The sequence below is a fragment of the Anser brachyrhynchus genome, assembly GCF_964034855.1.
Source record: "Anser brachyrhynchus genome assembly, chromosome: W".
In the NCBI taxonomy this organism is placed as follows: domain Eukaryota; kingdom Metazoa; phylum Chordata; class Aves; order Anseriformes; family Anatidae; genus Anser; species Anser brachyrhynchus.
Window position 1 is genome coordinate 17,611,564 of NC_137704.1, and position 27,665 is coordinate 17,639,228.

Here is a 27,665-nt window from a genome sequence, read left to right on the forward strand (position 1 = left end):
CCACTACCCCCAGCATCCCCTTATCAATCAATCGAAAAACACTCCACCTCAAGGCAAATTCCTTGGAAACTGAATTGTTTCCTTATCTCTGGTGTAACTACTTGTTTTTTTCTATGTGGTTGTTTTTTCTGCGTGGTATTTTTATAAGGATGAAGTTTCTGTTCTTTTAGTTTGTTTTTGTTTTATAGCTTTATGCAATGCATTGAGAATGAAGAAGCTGGAAATTTCTTCCAACTAAAAGATTTGCAGTATATTTTATAGCTTTTTCTTAAAAGCTGTGTTTAAAAATATTAAAATCATTATTTCTATTATAAATACTTCTTTTTCCTGTAGAAAAATTGGAATGGATGTTCCTGAATAGGTCTAGAAGAACAGGGAGATGTTGTCTGAAATACTTGGAGTCCAATGACAAAATTCTGCCCAACTGGAAGATTTAGCTGTAGCACAACTGCTGGGTGGCATCTCAGACCTGGAACTTGAAACTCTTGTGTCATGAGAAGTCCCTTTCCTGTGGCCTGCCTTAGGCTGAGAGTACTGTACATCGATTGTGGGGAATTTTGTGTAAATTGTAACAGGAATCCCTCCAGGAATGCACCGTTGTCTTCAGACCACTTAAAGCTCGTGGCATTGCCAGCAGAGCGAACTTTGCCCATCCTTATCTCCACATGGGAGGTTGCTGCATTTCCATTTATTGCCTGCTTATCAGGAAAAGCTATCCCCCCTTTTTTTTTCTGCAAATGAGATTTTCAAACTCGCACTGAAGCACCAGAAAGAAATAACTCTTGAGCTGGCAGAGGGATCGGGATTAATTAGTTCATGCCTCAAAATGCTGCAAAGGTGAAAACTGCAGTGTAAGTGAAACATATGATTAATGCTAATTAAAATGTAAATGTTAGATTTGACAGCTAGTTTCCAAAGGAGGGTGTCTGGCAGTGCTGATGTGCAGAAGCCTCGCCATTCCCAAGGGGGTGCAGAGCTTGGCCAGAAGGATTTACATGGATGAGAGCAGCTGCTGGGAATCACTCTTTGGAGGGGGTGATGTTTGCCTCCAGGCCCCAGAGCCTGGCACAGAGGTCCCCTCTCGTGGCAGTGAGTGCAGACCTAGTAAGGTAGCTGGGGCCCAGGGAAGAGCTGGGAACAGGAGCTCAAGGGCCTTTGGGGTGTGGGAAGAGATAAGGAGAGTCTTGGTTTTCTGGGGATGCATAGCAAGGAATAATGGGGCTAGATTTGGGAGGGTTGGATTGGCAGGAGACAGACAAGGGAGGGAATTCTGTGCTGTTACAGCCATTTCTTGAAGTTTTGTCAGAGCTGCAGGCAAATTTCCTCATGCACCTTGCTGTGTTAGTTTAACAAAAACAGAATCACAGAATCGTCTAGGTTGGAAGAGACCTCCAAGATCACCCAGTCCAACCTCTGTCCTAACACTAACAAGTCCTCCACTAAACCATAGCACTAAGCTCAACATCTAAACGTCTCTTAAAGACCTCCAGGGATGGTGACTCAACCACTTCCCTGGGCAGCCCATTCCAATGCCTAACAACCCTTTCGGTAAAGAAGTACTTCCTAACATCCAACCTAAACCTCCCCTGGCACAACTTTAGCCCATTCCCCCTTGTCCTGTCACCAGGCACGTGGGAGAATAGACCAACCCCCACCTCGCTACAGCCTCCTTTAAGGTACCTGTAGAGAGCGATAAGGTCGCCCCTGAGCCTCCTCTTCTCCAGGCTGAACAAGCCCAGCTCCCTCAGCCGCTCCTCGTAAGACTTGTTCTCCAGACCCCTCACCAGCTTCGTCGCCCTTCTCTGGACTCGCTCGAGCACGTCCATGTCCTTCTTGTAGCGAGGGGCCCAAAACTGAACACAGTACTCGAGGTGCGGCCTCACCAGAGCCGAGTACAGGGGCACAATCACCTCCTTAGACCTGCTGGCCACGCTGCTTCTTATACAAGCCAGGATGTTGTTGGCCTTCTTGGCCACCTGAGCACACTGCTGGCTCATATTCAGCCAACTATCAACCAGTACTCCCAGGTCCTTCTCTGCCAGGCAGCTTTCCAGCCACTCATCTCCCAGCCTGTAGCTCTGCTTGGGGTTGTTGTGCCCCAGGTGCAGGACCCGGCACTTGGCCTTGTTGAACTTCATACAGTTGGCCTCAGCCCATCGGTCCAGCCTATCCAGATCCTCCTGCAGAGCCTTCCTGCCCTCGAGCAGATCGACACACGCACCTAACTTGGTGTCGTCTGCAAACTTACTGAGGGTGCACTCGATCCCCTCATCCAGATCATCGATAAAGATATTAAAGAGGACTGGCCCCAGCACTGAGCCCTGGAGGACTCCAGTAGTGACCGGCCTCCAACTGGATTTGACTCCATTCACGACGACTCTTTGGGCCCGGCCACCCAGCTAGTTTCTAACCCAACGAAGCGTACGCCAGTCCAAGCCCCGAGCAGCCAGTTTCTTGAGGAGAATGTTGTGGGAAACGGTGTCAAAAGCCTTACTGAGGTCAAGGTAAACCACATCCACAGCCTTTCCCTCATCCACTAAGCGTGTCACTTTGTCATAGAAGGAGATCGGGTTCGTCAAGCAGGACCTGCCTTTCATAAACCCATGCTGACTGGGCCTGATTGCCTGGTTGCCCTGCAAGTGCCGTGTGATGACCCTCAAGATAATCTGCTCCATGAGCTTTCCTGGCACTGAGGTCAAACTGACAGGCCTATAGTTCCCCGGGTCTACCCTCCGGCCCTTCTTGTAGATGGGCGTCACATTGGCTAGCCGCCAGTCGACTGGGTCCTCCCCTGATAGCCAGGACTGCCGATAAATGATGGAAAGCGGCTCGGCCAGCTCCTCCGCCAGTTCTCTCAGCACCCTTGGGCGGATCCCATCCGGCCCCATCGACTTGCGTACATCCAAGTGCTGTAGCAGGTCGCCAACCATTTCCTCGTGGAAACGTTTCCTCCAAAACGTATGGAGACAACTTGGTGGCTGTGCTGCTGGCTGGAGGGTGAGCAGTATGGCATCTCGCCATGCAGCAGGAGGGTTTTGCTGTGCCTGGTGATGCTGGTGGAGGGGTTTTGCTGCTCCGTGGTTGGTTTTTAAGGAAAGATCTTTACGTGCATGCTCCTCCAGCATCACCTGTGAGATTTGGTGCAAGCTTCTCTGCTCGCATAGAAAGGAGGTCTGCAGAGAGGGTTCATTTCAGCACAGAAGACTATTAGACAACACAAAGCTGCTGGAAGTGCATGGGAGAGTTGCTGGTGGAGGAGCTTTTGCTGGTGGAGGAGCTTTTGCTTTGGTAGCAGTAGAGAGCTGTTCAGCTTTGGCAATTAGTCAGAAATTCAGGTAAAATTCTGATCTTGGCTGTGCCAGTGAGTTTGAATATGATGAATTTAGGCTGCACTTGATCGGTCTGTCTTCAACCCTGGGAAGTTTCAACAATTTTCCGTGCAGATTTTATTTTAAAATAGTTTATTTTAAAATGTAAATATTAAGAGGGCTAGATAAAGGAGGGCAGAAAGCACAGAAGATGTGGAATGTGAATAGGGAAAGGTCCCAGGCCATGGGTTAGAGCCAGGAGACAAACTCATTTAGTAAGAGCAGTATCCCTGATTTTACCCAATTCGTTCGTGATATTTCTGCAGGCTTGTCTGGCGCCTTCAGACGTCGGTGCACGATGGCACCAATCTCCCTGTTTCTCACTAGGGTTTTGTTGTGGCCAGCTGCATTTCTGGCATTTGCATAGCTTCAAGTTGTCTGCAGGCAACCATGACCAAAAGTTGGGTAAATACAACCAAGGGTTGGCAAGGGTTGTATTTTGGGTAAGCATGGCTGGTTGGGTCAGTTATTTGGGTTTTGGGGTGACTCAGTTTGCCCTGGGGGTTGCTGACTGAACAAGAAACCTGCCCTGTTTTGGACAGCAGGACAAGTGTGATGAGAAGAAAGGAGAACATGAGGCCCTTAATTTGACAAGCCCTTAACCAAGTAATTTTTTTCGTTAGTTAAGAACATCTGGCTGGTGAGCACCAAGTATTTTCAGGTGTTTGGATAGCTGGACTCCAGCTGCGGGCTGAACAGAGGGGAAAAATAGAGGAGTTGATTTGTGTTGTGAGGGGATTAAGGATATATAAGCAGTTCTAGAGGGTTGCTGAATATGTATAATTAATTGTCATGAAGCCATAGGAGGTAAGTAGTATTTTTCCCCATTTATACACTAGTGAACTAGAGCACTAGAGCCAAAACTTATTACCATTTCAGCTTCCCACAATGCCAGCTCTTTGCAAGGTGTAAGTATGAGAAAATTTCATCCAGATACTTTAAAGGGCTCAAAGAAACCCCCGAACAGGGCCATTAGGCATGGGCATGTTTCTCCAGGTGCTTGTGCACACAGCCTGGGGGCTCGAGCTCTGCCAGCTCAGCTGTTTTTGTGGGTGCGGGACGGTGTTGCCCTTGACTAAAGCCAGCTGTTGTTTCCAGGAAGAGTGGGATCACAGCAGTGGTGGGAGCGCAGGATCCCAGCTGGGGTCGGGCTCCAGGTGCGGGTCTGGATCCTGGTCTGGCAGCTGCAGCAGAAGCAGCCAGTTCAGGCAACCGACCAAGGTATTCCTAGTGGCCATGGTGAGAGCCAACTGCGGGGTGCTCCAGTCGCATCCTGTGCTTGCCGTTCGTCGCTGGCGTCCTCCTGATTGCGTGGCTTGTGTGTGTGCCTACATGTAGGGTGTGAGTGCCTGGCCATAGGGGAGTGTACCTGCCAGACCTACTTGCTTTGTGCATAGCCTATGACCTGCTGAGGGATGTAGCTGTCTGTCCTTCAGCCCCGAGGACTGTTCAAGCATGACAAGCGCCTTACTGTTGGGAAAGAAGTCTCGAGCCAGCTGGCTTAGTGCAGAGGAAATGTGCTTTTTCCCTTGAAATCGTGGAGTACTTTTATTTGGGGAAATGAAGAGATGCCTGTAATTATTTTTTGGTGAGTCTTCTAAAGAAAGTTGGTATATGGCTGAATGCCATGTGGGCAGCGAGAAATGATGACCTTGAGTCCAGCTGCTTTCCATGAGAGCCGTCAGCAGGGCTAGATGGGGAGTTACCTTCCTGCCATGCAAAATCTGTGGGGAATTTGCTTTTGATTTGGTTTTAGGGCCATTCCCTGCTTGAACTCTGAGCAGGGACCTACTTCTGCACACACAAACATTGGGTGTACCAGAAGTGGAGGACAGGCTTGGGAGGTTTGGGCTAGTTTTCCTGGTCCATCCATCCATCTCAAGCATCCTGGGGAAACTGAGAAAGCAGTCTGAAATCGTGAGTGGTGCTACGGAGATCAGGGCTGGGATGGAGGAAAGCACAGCCTCCCCAACTTGCAGAAGCAGGTTGTTGTTGAAAAGCCATGGGCCTTTCTGGGGGGGAATGAGGCTCGCCATATCCCTGTGTCTTTGACCAGGGATAGCATTGTCTTGCTCAAAATGTCTGTATTTTTCTCAGTTTTGATAAACTGGTGTTTTTCAACAAAAAGCCTTCAAGCAGAGCCTTTTTGGGCAGCTCGATGTCTGTCTGCGGGCAGCTCGGTGTCTGTCTGCGGGCTCTTCTCTGACTCCTGGATGCATTTGGTAAAAAAACATAGGTAGCTGAAAAGGAGGAAATGTGGGGGAATCTGTGCAACTTCAAAATCCTTCTTAAAAGTAGCATGACACAGGATAATCCCTGAATGTATACCACAGACAGCACTGAGACTTGGCTGACCACTTGGTGCTATTCTACATTAATGCAAAGCATGATGATGAGGTACGCTGTTGCAATTGTGGGATGATGAGCATGGTTTTCTATTTGTCATGGTTTGCTGCAGAATGGTAATGAGGAGTGGTGAGAGAAACCAGTGTTACACTGAGCTGACTTCTGAAAAGCTGCTGCATGCATTTCAATGCTGACTTTGCGGGAATTTGCTGAAGTTGCATGCATAAGTGAACAGTCGGAGTCCACGCAGCTGTCTGTCCAGGGCATGCTCTGTCCCTGCTTGTGCATGTGCTCCCAGGGACTGGGCAGTGATGGGTGTGGGTTTTAGGCACCTGGGCGTGTTCACTGGGTCTGCAGGACGCAGATTATGAAAACGCGTTTAAACCATACTGGGGGTAGGAGCTGCCTTACTGAAGCTAGGGTGCATCTGAGCACTTGTGATGTTCTCACCACCATCTCTCACAATCATCCTTCCTAGTGGCTTAATTAATTTTCAGCAATCCTAACCCTTTTGCAGTGAAAATTATTATCTAAAGCTGAGGGTTGGGTCATGGGGAGCTTCAAGTTAAAACTGCTCACTGTTATAATTGCAATCCTGGGGGAACTGACAGCAAGTAACTTCTTTTCTTTTCCTAAATACTCCCCCCCCAGTCTTGAGAATTGGCTTTTTAAAAGCCTTTTTATAGAGTCTCAGCACCGGGCTCGGAGCTGGGTAGCAAGTGCCCTGCCTGCAGAGGGCGTGGGTGCTGCTCACCCCCTCAGCTTGGGCTTTGTTCCTTCAGGATAAAGGTGGTCATCGCAGGTGGCAAGGGTGTTTGTCTCGAAATGACTGTAGTGACTCATGACTTAATGGCAAACTGTGTTATCATTTGGCCCCAGCGTAGTCTCTGTGGAGTCAGGCTGACACTTGGAGCATCTCCCAGAGGAGATGGGGTTATGGTGTAAAACTTAGTAATAGGTAATAAATCTTACTATCTCCCTACTCTGAGCCCGTTTTGCCCGTCACAATAATTGTTGAGTGATCTCCCTGTCCTTATCTCAACCCTTGAGCCCTCTGTGTCATATTTTCTCCCCCTCCTCAAAGAGGAAGGGGAGTGAGAGAGTGGCCGTGGTGGAACTTGGCTGCCTACCCAAGTAAAACCACCACAGGGAGGGCCAGGAGCTGCAGCCCAGTTGGGGTGGGAGCATCCAGCCACTGCCCAAAAGCTTGCACCCATCTGACCTCCTGCACCACTTCGCAGGAAGCATTTCCACCAGCTGCTGGGAATCGGGGCTGAACCAGCCACTTCCAAACTGGAGGCTATTTGTTAAGTGCTTTGTTTCAGGGTTCAAGAAGGGACACTGAGCTGAATTTGGGTGACAGTTTTATGACACAACCTGTTGCATTAGGAACCCATTCCCATGTTATCCTAAATTTTGGCTGTTTAAAGTTGTTGTGGTTGATTTATCTCATCCTCATTGCAACTAGTTACACACACACACACTTTTTCCCTGAGCCACAATAATGAACTCCTAGGACATCCTATTGTAGGTAGTTCATTAACAAGTACTTAAAATATCCAGTGTCTGTAGAAATGGGAAGAGAAATGAATCTGTCTGCAGGAAGAGGTATTTCTTCTTTGGGTGAAGACCAAAGAAGAAATAAAGACCAAAGATGCTATAAAGATGTGGACATCTGTGTTTTCATTATGCTGCATGACAATGCCTTTAAGTATTTAGAATTAATTTCTCTCTCTCTGGTGAGAGAATTTTTGCTTACATTTGCTTAAAATAAAATCTCTGCTTCCATAATTGTCCCTGGGGGTTTTATACTTTACTCGTAGTTTATTTCTGTGCAGACATGTTGACCTGTAGATCGCTGGAGGTTAAAAATCATAATCCATACACCCCTTAAAGGAGACCAAAAAGAAGGGGGGAGGAGCAATGCACCTGTTTGAGTATCTATTTGTTTGTTGTGCTGGGAATGGCTCTGTAATCTGTCTGTGGCGTGCAATGACAATGTGTGTCCATGTTGGGAAAAGGCTGCTTGCTTCATGGCAAATTGGGGTCTGGGACTTCACTGAGAAGCATTTAGATTTTTGGTTTTTTTTCAGTGTCTCAGTTATTAATATTTGAGTATGGCAGTTCCTCAGGAAAGCTGTATGTGGACAGAAGAAATATTTTTGCATAGTAATCTTTGATAATTGTTGTCTGCATGACAGTTTATCACGATTTTATGTGTGTGTGAACTCGGTAAATATAGTTTGCCTGTTGGAAACAGCAGCCTTGAGGAGAGCCACCAGAAATACTGCAGCAGGGTAGTGCTTATATTCACTCGTGCTTGTGATGGCTGACAGCTTTGAAGATGCTCCCAGTACCTGACGGTGTAACTGCGGCTGGTTGGGCCCTCATTGCAAGGGTGTTGTGGGTATGAGGAGACGAACTTGCTTTTTGTGCCTGTGCCGAGGCTGAAAGCAGTCTGGAATTGCTTTGGCAGAGTCTGGCTGTGTGGTGTCCCCTGGAAAATCATAGGATGGGGGAGCATTTGGAAGCCGCGTTCTCCAGCACTACTTTTTGCCAGAGCTGGACCATTTGGGCTGGAATACTTCAATAAGGGCAGCCTGCTTTTTGTGGGGAGGATATGTGGAGGCTGGTGAGTGTAAAGGGGCTGTGAAGGACGAGAAGCAGTCTGGGGTCTTTGCTTTAGATGCTTTTCCTTTTGCGTTGCTCTTTTTCCATTTTTCCAAAAAGCAGCTGCACTGCAAAATTAGAGGCGCTTTGTGGTTTATTGGAGGTTTCTCATAATTCCCATCTGATTATACCATAAGGCTTTTGCTTCTCAGGTGGAATTAAAAAAAAAAATGTTCCTGCAAGCTCAGCATGATGCTTTCTGACGGTTTGTATAGCAGCTTCCTAGCAATTCCTCCCATCCTAATGCCTACAACCTACATGCACCTTGTGCCCTCCCTTCTGTAACACCAGGTCTTGGGGACCCAGGCAACTGGAGTCTGCAGCGCTGGCAGGAGTTTCAGCACAGTGCTGTATCTTACCTTGAGACTTTCATAGAACAAGGCCAGGTTGTGTCACCATGACTTCTTGAAGAAGCAGTCACTGCTGTGGTGAAATCCAGAGGTGTTTGGAGGTTCCTTGGGCAGCTCTGCCTCGTGCATCACTGATGGTTGGCTTTCCATGTGCTTGTTGGTGACAGCCCTTGGAGATATTGAAGAGCCACCTGGATGTGGCCCTGAGCAACTAACTGGCTTTTAGGTGGCCCTTTGTGACCTTGGTTGGACCAGATGACCTTGGAGGTCCCCTTCCCAGCTCAAGCAGCCTGGAGTTCTGTGATGCTGAGCATCTTTGTGGCCAGCATGTCAACCTGCCCACTGGGTCTTGAAGGTCTTGTACCCACGTTGACTGTGGACAGGGGATAGAAGGATGGGGCCAACATCAACTAATGCGTTGTCTGCTCTGTGTCGTCCACAGCTTTGTGTCCCAAAGGCCAAAACCATGTGTCACTCCCTGTCTTCCAAGTGTACTCCTGTGGCGAGCGAGGGGGCTGTGTTGGGCTGGCATGGAGGTGGCAAGGCTGGGCACAGAGCTGTGCCACCTCCTGGCTGGCATGGGAGATGCTGGGCAGGGCTGGGCACCTTCTGCCAAGTAACCACCTCTCCCTCCTTCCTAGAATGGCAACAAGGAGGGCTCCCTTGACATGCTGGGCACCGACATCTGGGCTGCCAACACCTTTGACTCCTTCAGGTAAGCTGATCTGAAAGCGCTCTGAGAGGAGGGTTTGCGCACGTGCCTGTCCTGGGTGTGCCCAGCTGGGCGCTGGCCTCATGTCACTCCTCCTCGCCACTTAGTCCATGGTGCTAAGCACCAACAACCTACTCAAAGCATCGTGTCTGCTTAGGAGAGGTTTGCAGTCCAAACATCTGAAAAAGGTACTGATATGATTATTTGCAGGCATCTCAGAGCTGCACCGGTGAGACGGAGGCAGCTATGAGCTCCTGCTCCAGGACTCTCTCTTCCATGAAGTGGCGGTGTGATCACGCCTTGCTCTGCAGCTGCTGAGAAGAGCTGCTGCTTCAGCATGGGAAAAGCAAGTGTGCTGCCCAGCTCGAGCAGTGAAACATGCTTTCTGTCTGGTTGTATGCATTTGTGTGCCGTGCCTGAAGCACTGCAGGAGTTGTGTTCCCACCTGGGACTTGCTCCAGGCCCCTAAAGCATCTGCATTGCATGGACTGGACCAGCATCTGCTGCAATAAAAGGTGCTAGCTGCGCTTGCTATAAAAAGCAAGTGCAGCTAGCAAGGCGTATGCTGCATCATGATGCATCATAAGTCTACATCAAAACTATGGGCTTAGCATAACACAGCAGCGTAAAGGTCGGAGGCCTGTGGCAGCATGCTCTGCAGCAGAGAGTGGTGCCTCCAAAGTACCAGCTTTCGTCATCTACAGGCTTGTGTGAGCCATCTGCTCTTCAGCGAGGTTGCGTTTAATTAGTAGGGCACTGATTTTTCTTTCTCTCCTTGGTTTTCCTCTCCTAGCGGTGCAACGTGGGACTTGCAGCCTGAAAAACTAGATTTCACGCAGTTTCACAGGAAGCTCCGAAACACCACCAAACACCCACTGCCTCACATAGACAGAGAAGGGTGAGTGCTGTGCATGTGCATAGTTATCCTGAGATAAGTGATATGATGCTCTCCAGCAAGATGTATAACCTCTCCTTTGCAGTGGGAATGCTGGCTTGATGGCATAGCCCACACAGAGGACCTGGAAAAGACATGTTGGACCACATATGGGGGCTGAGAACTTCATGATCAGTCTCTTTGGCTCCTCTATCAACAAGCTCTGGGTTAGAGCAGAGCTGTTTGCTGTATTTTGTATTGTTTGAAAGAGTTCAGCTTTTAAACTATGTGGGCTCCAGGCTATGTCTCCTAGATTTAAGCATCTCTGAATATTGGGGGAAAGATCCTGGTTACAATTCCAATGAGTGAAAGGGCTTCTGTTGTTCTCCCCAGCAAGACTTGAGGGAAGAGCAGAGCATCAACATGGTCCATCTAGATTGAAATGTTCATTCCCTACCTGCTAGGCATGTAACTATGAGAACATTAAGTAGCTCATCTTGGTGGTTACAGCCTCCTGGGGCTTTCACAGTGTTGCTGGATTCTTCTTTGGCTATGCGTTGGTCATGCATATAGACACCAAGAGATTCACCGGTGCTGATGAGAGACAGACATTCCTCTGCAGATTCTGCCACTTGAGAAACGCTCACAGCTTGGTTTCCCCTCTCCTTGTCACTCGGTCCTGGTGCTTAACACACTGGCAGTGCTGTTAACAGATATGGGCAGTGTTACCTGTTCTGTTATCCCAAGTTATGACAAGGCTTCAACTCATTGCTGATGGAACTCGTTGCACATCTCAGCTAAAGAAAGAATAGAGGAAGTGCCATATCCACGTTTTATCTAATATTTTTTCTGATTTTCTTTTCCTAGTGATTAGTCATTTCTTGCCCATAGAGGATGATAAAAATAAAAATGGGTCTAAAAGATGGGGTTGAGAAGGCTACAAATGACTTCTCAGTGCCATTTTAGGCATAGGGATAGAAATCTTTCAGCAAAGTTTCTCTGTTGGTAAATTGGTTTTGCCAAAGTATGAGCCAGTCTGGGCTCACAATCCTACCCCAGCCCAGGTTCAGCATCTGCAGGAGGCTCCCATACCTGTTTGTGACAGGCAAACCCACATGACCATATAAGGCTTTTTTCTGCCCTGTAAATATTTATGATTTGCAATTTTCAGAATATTTGAAACAACATGAGTAACACTGAATTTCAAAGTCTCTAAGTGCCTCACTAGGCAACAGCTCATGTTTACCCCTACAGATGGTTTTGAAGCACGGGATGAGGGGCCCTCTGTAAAATAAGGTGTAATGGGCTCCATGGTTCACGGCACTTGCCAGGTGGTCCTGCCAGAGACACCAGCTATGTACAGCAGCAATTTCATTTGTGATGGAAAGTCAAGTCACCTGTTGAACACCTGATTTTTCATAAAGTAATTAAGGCATTAGTTAAATGCCAGTCCTCCACTACCTTCAGTTTAGTCCCCTATTGCTCCTCCACAATCTCGCAGGTCTGCGGCCTGCTCCACTGGGCTGTGGAGGTTTCCATTCAGCTTGCTATTTTTCAGGTTTGATGTTTTAGCACGTTCCATTCTTTCATTTTACATTTACTGTAATTCCACCAATATCAGTTGTCCTTGGACTTAAAGACACTGGATGTTTGCACCTGCAGCTGTCAAAGTTTCTTTCTTCTGTAAGTTGTTGAACAATATCTTGTCACTAATTGACCACAAAATACATCATCATTTGTGCATAATAAATCACTCAAATTCTTTATAAATGCAGATGAACAATGTTTACTGCTCTTTTCTTATTGTTTTCATTTTCTCTGCATTCAGCTAGTAGCAGGCCTTATGTGATCAATTTTTTTTAATTTCTTGATACAAGCAAAACTTGCTAATTATCCTTACCCTGTCAACTATGTACTTGGTCTGTTAATACTTGGCTTCTCACCCTGATTTTTTTTGTGTTTCAAAACGTATGTTTACATTCATATTGATTGCTGTTTACTGCTTTTCTCCTGTTTGAGATCTGTGTTTGTGCTTGCTCACCACCACCTTTCCCAGCAGGGGAACAGGAGCTCCTGGGGAGACTGGCAAATGAGCAGCGGTTCAAAAGAAGCATTTTTCATTAGGTTTTTCTGTCCCCATTTTTTCTTCCCAGTGGGCTGTTTAGTTTTGCTCAGTCTGGGAATTGAATCATCTAAAACTACTGCTCAGGGCTGCCTTTGGTTTTCTTGCTGCTGATATTACCAAAAGCATTTTAATGCTGTGGCGAATGGATAGTCACTAGTTCAGAGGATAGGGCTGGGAAAAGCATTTCATTTGGTATTAACGGCTTTGTGCCCACATGGGAGTGTTTTGGAGACACAACATATTTGCTTCAGAGAACCTCTTTGTTTTTATGAGGGTCCTTTGCAGTAAGCGCTAATCTTTCCCGTGTGCCATAATAGAACATTAACGTAGGTTCCAGTGAGGTTTATCATGCTTTTGTTTGTTTTCTTCCTGCTGCAGGCTCGAAAAAGGGAAGTATGAGGACGGTGATAGCATCAACTTGAACGACATAGAGAAAGTCCTCCCAGCATGGCAGGTAGGTGCTGAGGCCACTGCTGAAGGCAGCAGCTTCCCTGCACAACCTCTCCTTACAAAACCATCCCTGGAAGGTGGGCAGGCTGCCTGGGCTGGGCAGTCAGAGAACTGTGCCTTGGTCTCAGCAAGCCTTGCTTTCAACCTCGCTGGTACTGCACAGGCTCTGTTGGGAGGTGAGATGTTGAGGACAGTGTATTGTGTTCATATGCATGTGCATATACACACAGGGCTCCTGTTTTAGGAAAGGAGATTCTGAAAAGCACCAAGCCTCCTGACAGCTCCAAAATAAATTGCTGCCAAGAAGCCAGTAGTGATGGTGTATCGATCCAGATGTTTCCCCTATGGGATGCACATGTGTGTGATGCAATGACTACTTTTTCTCCAGCCTGTTTCTTCTCCAGATCTGTCTCCACAGCCAGTTTTCAGCGTTTCTGGTTAAATGACCTTTGGTGCTCAAGTGCTGGGGAATGGCAGGGTGAGGCCTTCAGTTAAACAGTCCTGTTTGAATAGCTTAATTTGTCAGTGTCTTAATTTTTCACTTTCCAGTGCCCCAATCCCCCGAGGAGCTAAGGTGCTTAGCGCGCTTCCGCTGAAGGCACCTCTGAGCTTCTCTCTTCCTTCAGAGGGAAGGATGGAGACACCTCCTCTGCTAGGGCAACGCTGCCCTTTTGCATGCTGAGCAAAGCCTTTGACACGGTCTCCCACAGTATTCTCCTGGGGAAACTGTCTGCCAGTGGCCTGGACAGGTATACTCTTCTCTGGGTAAAGAGCTGGCTGGAGGGCTGTGCCCAGCGGGTTGTGGTTAATGGAGTTAAGTCCAGCTGGCGTCCTGTTACAAGTGGTGTCCCCCAGGGGTCGGTACTGGAGCCTATCTTGTTTAATATCTTTATTGATGACCTGGATGAGGGGATTGAGTGTACCCTCAGTAAGTTTCCCGATGACACCAAGTTGGGAGGTAGTGTCGATCTGCCTGAGGGCAGGGTGTCCCTTCAGAGGGATCAGGATAGGCTGGATTGCTGGGCTGAAGTGAATGGGATGAGGTTTAACAAGGCCAAGTGCCGGGTCCTGCACTTTGGCCACAATAACCCCGTGCAGCACTATAGGCTTGGGGCAGAGTGGCTGGAAGACTTGTGAAGAGGAAAGGGACCTGGGAGTGTTGATTGATGCTCGGCTGAACATGAGCTGGCAGTGTGCCCAGGTGGCCAAGAAGGCCAACAGCATCCTGGCTTGTATCAGGAATAAGTGTAGCCAGCAGGAGCAGGGAGGTGATTGTCCCCTTGTACTCAGCTCTGGTGAGGCCACACCTCGAGTACTGTGTTCAGTTTTGGGCCCCTCACTACAAGAAGGGCATTGAGGCCCTGGAGCATGTCCAGAGAAGGGCAACAAAACTGGTGAGAGGTCTAGAGAACAAGTCTTACGAGGAGCAGCTGAGGGAGCTGGGGTTGTTTAGTCTGGAGAAGAGGAGGCGCAGGGGAGACCTCATTGCACTCTACAACTTCCTGAAGGGAGGTTGTGATGAGGAGGGGGTCAGACTCTTCTCCCAGATAACTAATGATAGGACTCGAGAAAATGGCCACAAGTTGTGCCTGGGGAGATTTAGATCAGATATCAGGAAAAACATCAGAGTGGTCAGGTGCTGGAACAGCCTGCCCAGGGAGGTGGTGGAGTCACCGTCCCTCGCGGTGTTCAAGAAGTGCCTGGACAAGGTGCTACGAGATGATTTAGTAGCTTAGTGGGTAGTATTGGTGATAGGAGGATGGTTGGACTAGATGATCTTGTAGGTCCCTTCCACCCCTGTGTTTTTATGTTTCTATGATTTTAAGTACGTGAACCAGTGAAAAGAGGGAGAAGTGCTGCTGACTTTGGCACGCAGAAGTACTGCCTGCAGCTGTTTTCTCTTATGTGTTCAGTCTGTCTGGACTTCAGGTCAAGGGGAAAAATATCAGGGCCAGTTGATAAAGACCCCAGTAACTCTGCAAAATAAGGTTGTTTTTCCTTGGGGAATAATTAGAAATGCTTTACATGGAGAATCAAAGGGAGTTTCCAGATGTATTGAGATTGGATTTGAAGGGCCACCAGCCGTGTTCAGCATCACGTGTTTTGTGTTTCAACCTTTGGTTAAAATGTTCCTTGGTGAACTCTGGCCCTGTTCTGCAAAGTACTCTTGCTCATGAGCTCGTCCCCTGGGAGGGCAGAGGAAGGGTGCAAGTTGTGCACAGGGAGGGTGAGGGATTTGCTGGAGGTCATGCAGGGTGACCCAACTGAGAAGCGCTGAACCTCGGGACAGTGGCTTCTCTTTGGGATGATGCTCTCCCTTCACGGCATGGCAGCATGGCTTGTGCAGGCAGGGAGGCAGAACACGGCATGGTAAGTGACTCTGGGCACAGGGCAGCACAGTGCAGAGCTCAGCCCTTGCTGGCCAAGGGCTCTGCACCAGCAGGCTGCTGTGAGCTTGGGCTGTTTGGGGGAAGAAACTCATCTTTGCTGTGAGGAGCTGGCATTCTTAGAGTTCAACCTCCTTCATAATCAACAGCTGTTAAATAAGCCAGCTCCTCCAGGGCTGGTTATCTCATCCTGTTGTAACACAGATCGAGTTCGTTGACTTCAGTGAATTAATTCTAATATATACCTGTAACAAAGGGGGATCTATTTCTGTCTCATATAAGCAGCTACAATCACATCTTAATTGTAAGTGTGGCAACTCTAAGCTGGAAGACCTCATGGAGGAAATGCTTGATCTGGTGTTTTGTGCCTCTGGGCAGAGTAGTAAAATATTGCGTTATTTTGGAGACTCGCTTACCTAGGCATGTACAGTCATAAGTGCATGTGAGAACTAAAAGCCATGTCATTATTGGTGAGGATTTATCTTGTTCAGTGTTGATAAGTGAAATGCTTACTGACAGCTGGTTTAATCCTGACATGTCACTGTTAACTGGATTTGAATGTGATCGTGCAATGCCAGTGGTGGTTGTGCTGCTCTTTATCACTTTCTTGTTTGAAATGGCTCTTTGGCATACAGTATGTGGGATCATGAGGAAAAATATTAGCATGAGCCTATGAAAGAAAACCCTTTGCCTTCCATAGGCCTTTCCCACATTGTGGTTATCACAGTATCACAGATTTCTAGGTTGGAAGAGACCTCAAGATCATCGAGTCCAACCTCCGACCTAACACTAAGTACTCCACTAAACCATATCGCTAAGCTCTACATCTAAACGTCTTTTAAAGACCTCCAGGGATGGTGACTCCACCACCTCCCTGGGCAGCCCGTTCCAATGCTTAATAACCCTTTCGGTAAAGAAGTACTTCCTAACATCCAACCTAAAACTCCCCTGTCGCAACTTTCGCCCATTCCCCCTTGTCCTGTCACCAGGCACGTGGGAGAACAGACCAACCCCCACCTCTCTACAGCCTCCTTTAAGGTAACTGTAGAGAGCGATAAGGTCGCCCCTGAGCCTCCTCTTCTCCAGGCTGAACAAGCCCAGCTCCCTCAGCCGCTCCTCGTAAGACTTGTTCTCCAGACCCCTCACCAGCTTCGTCGCCCTTCTCTGGACTCTCTCGAGCACCTCCATGTCCTTCTTGTAGCGAGGGGCCCAAAACTGAACACAGTACTCAAGGTGCAGCCTCACCAGAGCCGAGTACAGGGGGACAATCACTTCCCTAGACCTGCTGGCCACACTGCTTCTTATACAGGCCAGGATGCCGTTGGCCTTCTTGGCCACCTGAGCACACTGCTGGCTCATATTCAGCCGACTATCAACCAATACTCCCAGGTCCTTCTCTGCCAGGCAGCTTTCCAGCCACTCATCTCCCAGCCTGTAGCTCTGCTTGGGGTTGTTGTGCCCCAGGTGCAGGACCCGGCACTTGGCCTTGTTGAACTTCATACAGTTGGCCTCAGCCCATCGGTCCAGCCTATCCAGATCCTCCTGCAGAGCCTTCCTGCCCTCGAGCAGATCGACACACGCACCTAACTTGGTGTCGTCTGCAAACTTACTGAGGGTGCACTGGACGCCCTCATCCAGATCATCGATAAAGATATTAAAGAGGACTGGCCCCAGTACCGAGCCCTGGGGGACACCACTAGTGACCAGCCTCCAACCAGATTTGACTCCATTCACCACAACTCTCTGGGCCCGGCCACCCAGCCAGTTTCTAACCCAACGAAGCGTATGCCAGTCCAAGCCCCGAGCAGCCAGTTTCTTGATGAGCATGTTGTGGGGAACGGTGTCAAAAGCCTTACTGAGGTCAAGGTAAACCACATCCACAGCCTTTCCCTCATCTACCAAGCGCATCACTTTGTCATAGAAGGAGATCAGGTTCGTCAAGCAGGACCTGCCTTTCATAAACCCATGCTGACTGGGCCTGATTGCCTGGTTGCCCTGCAAGTGCCGCGTGATGACACTCAAGATAATCTGCTCCATGAGCTTTCCTGGCACTGAGGTCAAACTAACAGGCCTATAGTTCCCCGGGTCTGCCCTGCGGCCCTTCTTATAGATGGGCGTCACATTGGCTAGCCGCCAGTCGACTGGGTCCTCCCCTGATAGCCAGGACTGCTGATAAATGATGGAAAGCGGCTCGGCCAGCTCCTCCGCCAGTTCTTTCAGTACCCTCGGGTGCATCCCATCCAGCCCCATCGACTTGCGCACATCCAAGCTCCGTAGCAGGTCGCCAACCATTTCCTCATGGATAGCGAAGGCCACATCCTGCTCCCCATCCCCTTCCACCAGCTCAAGGCACTGGGTATCCAGAGAACAACCGGTATTGCCGCTAAAGACTGAGGCAAAGGCGGCATTAAGCACCTCAGCCTTTTCCTCATCCTTAGTAACTAGGTTTCCCCTCGCATCCAGTAAAGGATGGAGATTCTCCTTAGTCCTCTGTTTCGCGTTGATATATTTGTAAAAGGATTTTTTGTTGTCTTTAACGGCAGTAGCCAGGTTGAGCTCCGGATGAGCTTTGGCCTTTCTAATTCTCTCCCTGCACAGCCTCGCTACATCCTTGTAGTCCTCCTCAGTGGCTCGCCCTTTTTTCCAAAGATTATAAACCCTCTTTTTTCTGCTAAGCACAAGCTGCAACTCTCTGTTGAGCCAGGCCGGTCTTCTTCCACGCCGGTTCGTCTTTGGGCACGTGGGGACGGACCGCTCCTGTGCCATCACGATTTCCTTCTTGAGGAGCGCCCAGCCTTCCTGGACTCCTCTGCCCTTCAGAACCGCCTCCCAAGGGACTCGGCCAACCAGCGTCCTGAGCAGCTCAAAGTCAGCCCTCCGGAAGTCCAATACAGCAGTTTTACTGGTCCCCTTCCTGGCTTCGCCAAGAATAGAGAATTCTACCATTTCGTGGTCACTCTGCCCAAGACAGCTCCCGACCACCACATCTCCCACCAGTCCGTCACTGTTTGTGAACAGAAGGTCTAGCGGGGCACCACCCCTGGTAGGTTCACTGACCAGCTGCGTCAGGAAGCTATCTTCCACGCTCTCCAGAAACCTCCTAGACTGCTTTCTCTGGGCTGCGTTGTGTTTCCAGGATATGTCTGGGAAGTTGAAGTCCCCCACGAGGACAAGTGCCGACGATTTCGCAACTTCTGTCAGTTGCCTATAAAACTCCTCATCTGTCTCCTCATCCTGGTTTGGCGGTCTATAACAGACCCCCACCAGGATGCTAGCCTTGCCGGCCTTCCCGCGGATCCTAACCCACAGGGATTCAACCTTATCATTCCCAGCCTGGAGTTCCACAACATCAAAAGATTCTCTAATGTAGAGAGCCACGCCACCACCCCCCCTGTGCTGCCTGTCCCTCCTGAAGAGCCGATAGCCAGGCATTGCAGCACTCCAGTCGTGGGAGCGGTCCCACCACGTCTCCGTGATGGCAACCAAGTCATAGCCTGCCTGCTGCACGATGGCTTCCAGCTCCTCCTGTTTGTTACCCATGCTGCGTGCGTTAGTGTAGATGCACTTCAGCTGGGCCATCGCCTTCTTCCCCGGCCTAGCCATTGTTCCCCCCGGCACAGCTCCAACAAGCCTTATTTCAGCCCCATCCCCCTTCTTACCTAGTTTAAAGCCCTCTCTATGAGCCCTGCCAGCTCCTGGCCTAGGATCTGTTTTCCCCTTGGAGATAGGGACCCGTCTGGGGCCATCAGGCCGGGTGCCGAGTAAAGCTCCCCATGGTGAAAAAACCCAAAATTTCTGTGCTGGCACCAGCCTCTGAGCCACCTATTAACCACGCGAGCTTTCCATGTCCTCTCCGTGCCTCTCCCTTCCCCCGTAGGGATAGACGAAAACACCACCTGCACTCCCGCTCCCTCCACCAATCGTCCCAGCCCCCTATAGTCCTGTTTGATGGCCTTGAGGCTTCTCTTTTCAACATCATCACTGCCAGCCTGGACTATCAGAAGCGGGTAATAGTCAGAGGGGCGAACCAGGTTTGGAAGCTTCCTGGTAACGTCTCTGACCCTGGCCCCAGGGAGGCAGCAGACTTCCCTATGTGTGGGGTCAGGCCGACAAATAGGGCCCTCCGTTCCCCTGAGGAGGGAGTCGCCCACAACAATCACCCTTCTTTCTTTCTTGGTGGAGGCAGTCCTGAGGCGTGGAGTCAACTTCCTCACCTCAGGCATCCTCCTGGGTAGGCTTCCTACCTCATCCTCACCCACCGGTCTCTCAAGCTCCAGGGCCTCAAACCTATTGTCCAAGGGCACCTGGGAAGGTGGGGCCGGAAGGGGAGGGCATCTCCTGCGAGGTCGAGCAGGGACCTGTCTCCATTCCTCCTCAACTCGCAGGTCCCCTCCCTCTGCCCGATGGCGACAAGGCAGGGGGTCCACCCCCCTTTGGAGCATCTCACCCTGGTCCCTCTCCCTCCGGTCCTGCTGGGAGTTGCTCCACCAGTCTGTCTCCCGCTCGCACTCCCTGATATCCCTCAACCTCTGCACCTCCTCCTTGAGCTCCGCCACCATGCGGACCAGGTCGTCCACCTGCTCGCACCTCACGCAAGCAGTCTCTCTGCCTCCCGCCGATGGCAGCAAGAGGCTCAGACACTCCCCGCATCCGGAGACCTGAACTGCCGCATGTTTGAACGGGCAGTCGGTCTGGGTGTGCACTGACTTCCTAGAGAAGGCACCGTGCCTGGTGGAGACCATTGTAGCCCAGCCGACAGGAGAGTGCCGTTAGAGGAATTGTCCCTATGGGCGGGTGTGAGCGCTCCGCCCTGCCTGCCCGCCCTGCCTCGCTAACTGCCGCGTCACTCCCTGTTTGCCGGCCCTGGTCGCCGCGCTCCTGGTCGCTCGCGCTCCCTAAGGGCTGCCTTTGAACGGCCGGGGGGAGGAGCTGTCGCTGACGCTGCTGGCCCCGCCTACGCCTCGTCAGCCTCCCTCACGAGGGCTGCCGGTGCCTGGCGGCTCCCTCACGTAGGCTCGGTGCCCGAAAAATAGCCCTGCCTGTCCCGATCCCGCGCTCCGCTGCAGCACGCGTCTGCCCCGGAGCCGGTCGCCTCGGCAAGTGGCCGAGTTATGTTTGTCTCATATCCTGAAAAGAGACTTGTCAGACTGGAGATGCATAAACTCTTGCTCCATCTGTATTTGAAGATCTCATGGGTTGTTTGCCAGCAGCCACCTTCTGATTGCTTCTGGTTCATCTCTTAGGACTTGCTTTTAGCACCGTCTCCCCCATGATGCAGAGCCACTCAGAGCAAAGGTTTTGCACTGCCGAATGTGCTTCAGCAGCTAATGCAGAGTTAAGAGCACCAAGCTGCAGAGAGGTTGCAAGTCTTACGTATGGGCTGCTTTGGAAACTCGGTTTCCTTTGGTAAGGTATGATTCATGTAGGGCACGAAACTAGGAATAGTTTCCAGAATGCACATGGGTCCGTATCTGTACTCGTATTTTCAGCGCCCCACTGATGGGTGGGGCAGAATGTTCTGGATATGTGGACATTAATGTCCATACTTGAGTTTTGCTGCTGGAGTCAGGAGTATCAGGAGTATTTTAACAAAATACTGCAAGGAAAGCCTGTGCCTATCTGGTGATTAAAAGGGGAGGGGGGGGGGGAAATAGGGAAAAAGTCCCACCCTTCTCCAAACCCTCTTTCTTCATCGCTATCCGTGAGAAAAATGCCTGTCTCCAGCCTTTCGTTTTGAAACTGGAGGACGTGCACTGGCTGCTGAGAGATGCTGTGGGCAGCCGAAGCGGCGTGGTGCGCTCTGCCATCTCGTGGTAGTGTGCAGGCAGGAAAACATGCTCGCTGCTAGGCTCGCCCTGCTCCTCAGTTTTTAAGCTTTCCCCCTTGCCCCATCTTTTTAAGGCTCAACTGGAGTGCTTGTTTTTACTGGTAAATAGATGTTGTTTTGAAATCTTCTGCTGTGGTGGTTCCAAAAAACAAACGAATTGGTTTGAAACGCAGTGGGAGCGGCCCCATGCCGCCCTTTGTGTTTGCACAATGCTCGGGATAACACCGACACTGCTGGAAACCGGTTATAAAGCACGTTGTGCCTGGGGTGGGCTCCTCTTCTGCTATTCGGATCGAGGTAGTGAGGGGCACTTGGAGCATCTCGTTCACACGATGCGTGCCGTGCCTTTTGCTCTGCCTCTGCACACTGGTCAGGAGCACGTGAAGTCATTGCTTTGGCTCAGCTCCTGGGCTGTAACCTCTTCATCTCTCCTTACTCATCAGAGTCTGTAGTTGGATTTGGGCACTACTTCATGTAAGTGCTGCCAAAAAGTGGCTTTGGAAGAAAATTTGAAGATAAGTATTCCCTATTCATAAGAGATGTTGTTTTTATGGCGCTCCGGGGAGGGTTGCTCATCTGCCGCATTAGGGAGGCACAGCTCAGATGCAGATCCAGTTTTGCTCAGCCTCGCCGTTACTCACCTTGCTGGTCAGCTGGCTGGGCGGAGGAGACCATGTAACCGGCTCTGCATTGTGCAAGATGTCATGGGGAGGGCTAACACAGCGAGTTCCGCTTTTTCTCCCTCTGGCAAATGCTAAGAAAGGCTTTCAGGCTTGGACGTGTCACAGCTGAATGCCCCAATCCTACATACAGTCTTCAGACCGAGCCCTTGGCACACTCTACACTGAGAGAACAACCCAAGGGGCCGTGTCCTACAGGATCTCTTCCCTGGGAAGCTGCTGTAGTTCAAGAAGGATGCGCAAGAAGGACGTGAATGCTGACAGACATGAGCAGAGAGGTTTGGGATGCATCCCAAGTACTTTCTGGACCGGCATCTTGCAGCTTTTGGCTGTGGGTTTGCTGGACGCATGCCTCCAGGCTGGGTCTGCCCTCCTCTGAATGGTACAGCCATACCTTTACTGGCTAGCTGCTCCTGGTCTGGTGGCTTAGGAGGTAAAAAATATGTGGCACTTCTGAAAGGGGTACGGGGCTTCACTGGTGCTATGAGACAACGTTGGTGTCTTTTCATTGGGCATCTTAATTGCCTTGCAGCTCATCTTTTTCCCTTTCCTTATTTTTTACCCTTTCTGTCATGTGTTTGGAGTTATAATAGTCTGCTTGTTTCTCTTCTAGCTATAGTTCTAGCTTCCTTGCTGGGTGAGAAACAACAAAACTCCTTAGGAAAAATGCAGACTCAGTAACTTGTTTGTGTTCCTTGTAGCACCACTGTATTCCTGACTTTGTCCAAACCAGGCTAAACAGCACCAGGACTCCTGATTGTGCTGGGATCCCATCTGAATTTAGGCACTTACTTTATGTCTCTGCCTGCTCTCTCCTGTCTCTCCTCATTGACAAGTACTTTCAAGTCAGATCTTACAATTTAGTGTCACTTGGGCTGGTCACTTGGGGTTCCTGCCATAGGGAAGGTGTGGACACATCTGTGTGTTTCCCTGCATCTCAGCGTATAGGTCTGTAGAAGGTCAGATGATGCCTATCTGAGGATATCCACCTCCCTTCCCTGTCTGGGAGCACATCTGGACACATCTGGATGTGGTAGATGCCTAAAGAGTAACAAGCCAAACCAGGTGTCACGGGGGAGAAGGGTGAACCATGGACCAACAGTCCCGGTGCTGCCACTGTCTGTGCGGGGTGAGAAGCTTGGCATCTGGCACTGGTGTAAGGCTCACTGAGGAGCAGTGCAGATTTGTGACCTTCCCATGTGGGTGGTGGCAGGGGCACAGGTCTCTTTGGTGGGGTGAAGTTATTTATCTTCTCCATACAGTGGCTTCATGGTCCTTATCTTCTCTTCATACCTTCTTGCCTGCTCCTACTGCATCACGAGGTTTCCAGGACCACTCAGTCATGTCCCTGGGCAGCTCTCATTTTAGCCACCTCTCTAGCCAGCCCAGATCGCTCTTTCAGAGCAGGATTTTTTGGATGATGTCTCCTGGCTATCTGAGGTTGCTAAGCATCTTCTTACTCTTCAGCCCTCCCTTGCACTCTAGCAAACACACTTCACACTGCTTAGCCAGCAATTGCTGTAGGAGACCTATGAGATGTCTGAGCTGCCAGGAGGATGAAGAGTGTGATGCTCTTACTTTTCAGGAGCAAAATGTGCCCAGCAAACTTGGCTCACAGAGCTGTCACCGTGTACAGGGATTGCATTCGATGCTCAGCCAGACTTTGAAAGAGCAAAACTGGGGCTCTGCTATGGGGGTTACAGCTTCAGAAAGCTTGTCTGCTCTTCCACTGGAGCTGAATGAGGAATTGGAAGTGCAGGAGGTTCGGCTGGGAGCAGCTGGCAGAGGGAAGTTGCCACCATACTGGGTAGCCGTGCTGTGCGTGCCCACCCTAGGAACTGCAAAAGTGGGTGACTCAAACAGGCCGAGTGTGTTGCATGGAGCTGGGACCCAGGCAAAAGGTGTGTCCCTAATCTCCCCTGTGCTGCATACCCCTCCTGCCACTCCTGTGCTCTTCCTGGGTAACACTGAAGTCCTCCATGTGTCCACCCAGCACTTCCGAACAAGCCGTGCTGGCTGCCTGGGAGCCCCAAGCTGGGCACAATTCTCCCCACCACCCTGAGACTCTGCCCAACTCCGTCAGCAGTGTGTAGGCATGGCACAGCCTTCGGAGGAGGTTTTTAGTTTCATTAGTTTCACAAGCCAGCTTCCCATCTCCCAAGGGTCTTTCCAATACTGTAACTGCTCAAACTGCTGTGGAAATTCCCTGTCAAAGAGCCAGAGTTGAGCATAGGTCACAATGTATTGAGAGTCAGATCTCCACGACTGAGTAAAAAGCCTTTTTTGCTGTGACTTCCAGTAAGATATCCTTACCCTGGCCCATTTCTTTGTTTCATTTAACCCAACTGACAGTGACCATTTCCTTGGGAAAAGGAGCGGGCTGAGAGCAAACTGCCATGGTCACCCATAACCCCTTCAGCTTGCCCCCCAGGTCAGAGTTAGGGTCCCCAGTGGCTGAGGAAGGCAGGTGAGGCTGCTATCATTTGTGAGGAACTGGAGAGGAGACATCTGGACCAGTGTGGGCTGATCTTCCATGCAGGTTGTCAGTTCGAAGGCCTTGGTGTAAGGGTAAGGGACAGGTCTTGTCTCTGGCGATAGAGCACAATTGCTCTAAGCCCTGATCCAGGTTATAAAAGCCATGTTTTTTATCAGATCTGCTGAAAAGAGATTTTTCTAGTGGGTTTTTCAGATGATGATGGCCTTCTGTAGCATTTAATGGTCTTATTCACTGCACAAATGAAACACCAGGGAAATGGCCAAGAACTTTGACATTTCTATTATTATTATCAGGATTCGGAGCTGGTTTCGAATTGTAAGAAATGAGGTAGCCTCTCACTTCTCTGGGCTGTTTTTATTTTTCTGGCTGTTACCTAGTTCACAGACTTAGTGGTATTGACTTAGTGGTATTGGCTCCTAATTCACAGGGGTTTCTACCTAAACAGATGGGCTCAGGGATTCATTTTTTCTTGTTGAAACATAGAGTTTCTGGAGCCAGTACTGGTCAGCTGGGCAGGGTTGGGGCAAGGCTGCCCTGTTTTTTGGAAAGTGGCAGACCTACAGTGAGCTCCTGCAAGGACAGGAGAAGTTGGGGTGCCTTCATGTCCTGGTAGGGTCGGCTGGGTTCAGGTTTGGGGGTGTCAGTGGAGAGGATGAACGTGACTTTGACTTATCTTGCAACCTTGAGGGTTGTAGGAGGCCAAGGTTTTGGCAGATGGAGGGTGAAGCCGCTCTGACAACGATGGCTGTGCGAGGGGGAGCGGAGATGGCTGGGGAGCCACCAGTGGAGATGTTTGGAGACGATGGGGCCGGTGCACCCTGCAGCAATAGAGGGCACTGCGGCATCACTGCACAGCTCCGAAACCAGCTCCATGCAGAGGAAGTGGGCTTTTTCCAAAGGCTTGTTTCCAAATGCTTTTTCAAAGCAGCAAAACGCACCCTGTAGTGGCTGCGTCTTGCACCCCTCCTGCAGCTCCATCCCGCTGCACCCACGGAGGGGGAAAGTGCTCCCCTGCAACGTGGCTAGCTCCACACGGAAACACCAAGACTAAGGCCCCGAGCAAAGCAGGATTAAAACCTGGAGGTGTTTGTGAACCCCTCATCCTCGTCATTGCCTTGCCCAGGCCCCACAGCCCTGTTTTGCAGAGGGGAGCTGGTGCCTGGGGGTGGCCATGCCCCACAGCATGTGTCTCCCTTGCTTGCATTGTGATGCCACCCCCCCCCCTCCCCCTTGGAAATCTGACTTCTACAAATGTGCCCTTTTGCCCATTTCAGGGCTTTTGCAAACGTGGACTTTTTGTTGTTCTGCAGGGCTCGGTCTCACAACAAAGAATGGTGCCATGTGTACTGAGAGGTCCTCCCTCTCTCTGCAAGATGTTGCTGCCCCCATTGAACATAGGCTGTTCATCTGAACACTATCCCTCTGTCCCTTATCTATCCTGTCGTCCCCAAACCATGTGGAAGAATGTGTCTACCTCAGCAGGAGGGAGAGGAGACCGTGGTGGCATCACAGATGGACTGTCTCTGGTCCTTGGGCCCCAGTTTGCCAGATGCTGGTTTCTGCTACCAAAAAAAAAAAAAAAAAAGATGAATAATGGTTTTTGGGCTGCTTTGCAGGCTGGGACAGGTTGACGGAAGGGTAGACACAAAGCAGCTGAGTGGCAGGACTAGGCTGGGCTCACCAACAAGAGGTGATGGGTTTTGGAGGAGCTGGGTGAGACGCAGAAGAAGAGGAGCCCTGCAGGAAACATCTAAAGCACTGGTGTGAGGAGAAGATGGAAAGAGGGAAAACTGGGCAGGTAGGGATGGGCAAGGGAAATGTGCAAGTCCTCTGGAGCTCGAGCAGAGATTCACAGCCAGGGGCCGCAAGGAGATGTACGGAGAGGCCGGGAGAGCTGAATGGGAAAGTGTTCCTGGCAGGACAGTGAAGAAAGACGCTTTATTTTGCTTTTAAGGAGTTCACAAGTAGTTTTAAACCTGAGAAGCTCAGTCTTCCAGGGAATTAACTGATTTGTATATGGGGACTAGTACTGGAGTATAAATAACAATCCAAGAGGCATTTGAGGCTCTAAAACATCACCACACTGAACTCTGGCTTGAACACAGTGGAGAGCAACCCAGGCTTTTCTCAGGCTTTTAGCTGACTTTCATTTCAAAAAAGGTTTGTTTTTATGCAACTATATAATACCTAAATAAAGCCTGAAAGGTTCTGTTTCGTTCTTTCCCAGTCCTTTCAATACACTGTAACACCACTCCCTACTCCCAAAATCCTGCCTGAATTTTATTTTAACTTCTAAATAGTGTTACATCTCTTTCTCCCTTGTTTTCCCAAAGGATTCATTAGAAATCTGAGAGGTCTTTCTTAGCACTGCCATGAATTTTGCTGAGTATTTTCCTGAAGCTGGTTGTAGAATAGCGTTTAAGTTAAAAAGTTGTTAAAAGTAGCAGAAGTAAAAACAAATAAATAAATTATTAATGATACCAAATAAAAGCTCAGTTCCTCTTTGGTCAAGCAGCTATTTCTTCTGGCTTGGCTATTTCCACATCCTAATCCCCTTCCCCATTCTGCATGTGATGCCTGAGTTTTTAATAAAATAAAGGGAAGGAAGGAATTTCTCTCTAAAAAGTCGACATACCAAAGAAGAGAGATGTGCACATATCTCTGTTGGCAGAGGAGCCTACGGAGCATAGAAACACAGCTCTTTGTAGCAGTTCTGCTAATGTGGGATGCCATCAGCCTGTGTCTGACAAAATAGGAGGTTAATATTTCCTGTAGCGCTTAAAATTTATTCTTGACCAGAAGATGCTCCCCCCTTCTGCTGCCTTTCCTCTGATGTTATGGAAATAGCAAGCAATACAATAAATCAGACCAGAAGCTCTTAGGATGCGAGTTTCCTGCCTGGAGGCAGCAGGTAAGCACATCCCCTTGTGTGCGGTGGCCGAACGTGATGTGCTGCTTGGGGTGATGTATATATAGCCGTGGGTGTAAATATAGGTACGTAGGGGCAGGAGAAGCATTTATGGCAATACAAGGTGGCTCAGTCAAAGACTGTCCTGTAACGGGGGAGTTACATGATGCCTGCGTGTCCTTCTCATGGGGAAATAAATTCATGGGGAAATAAAGATTGTTTCTGAAGGGAGCTATACAATGTGACTAAGAGGTCCTTTCTACTCCTGCATACCTGTTGTCCATATTTTTTTCTCTGTAGATTACACTTTTAAATACCTTCTGGGTTTGTTTGTGTATTTAGTTGGCTTCAGAACTGGCGAGCACTGGGATTTGGGACAGTCCACAGAAGAGAAGGCTGTGCCACCTCCAGGATGCTGCTGCAGGCTTTAGCCTGGGTTAATAGGAAGAGCGAAAGGCATGTGATACAAGC

At 49.7% G+C, this 27,665-nt stretch overlaps 1 protein-coding gene across 9 annotated transcripts in view; it reads left to right on the plus strand.

Moving 5' to 3' along the window:
- CTIF (cap binding complex dependent translation initiation factor) overlaps positions 1–27,665 on the plus strand; it is a 154,236-nt gene that overhangs the window by 38,856 nt on the left and 87,715 nt on the right. For 6 of the 9 annotated variants that reach the window (XM_080572150.1, XM_080572155.1, XM_080572151.1 and 3 more), the window contains 4 exons: positions 4,467–4,589; positions 9,376–9,449; positions 10,240–10,344; positions 12,824–12,899. In XM_080572150.1, coding sequence (XP_080428276.1) covers positions 4,467–4,589; positions 9,376–9,449; positions 10,240–10,344; positions 12,824–12,899 — 378 coding nt within the window. The remainder of the gene's footprint in view (positions 1–4,466; positions 4,590–9,375; positions 9,450–10,239; positions 10,345–12,823; positions 12,900–27,665) is intronic. The other 3 variants (XM_080572153.1, XM_080572154.1, XM_080572156.1) reach the window with 1 other exon arrangement.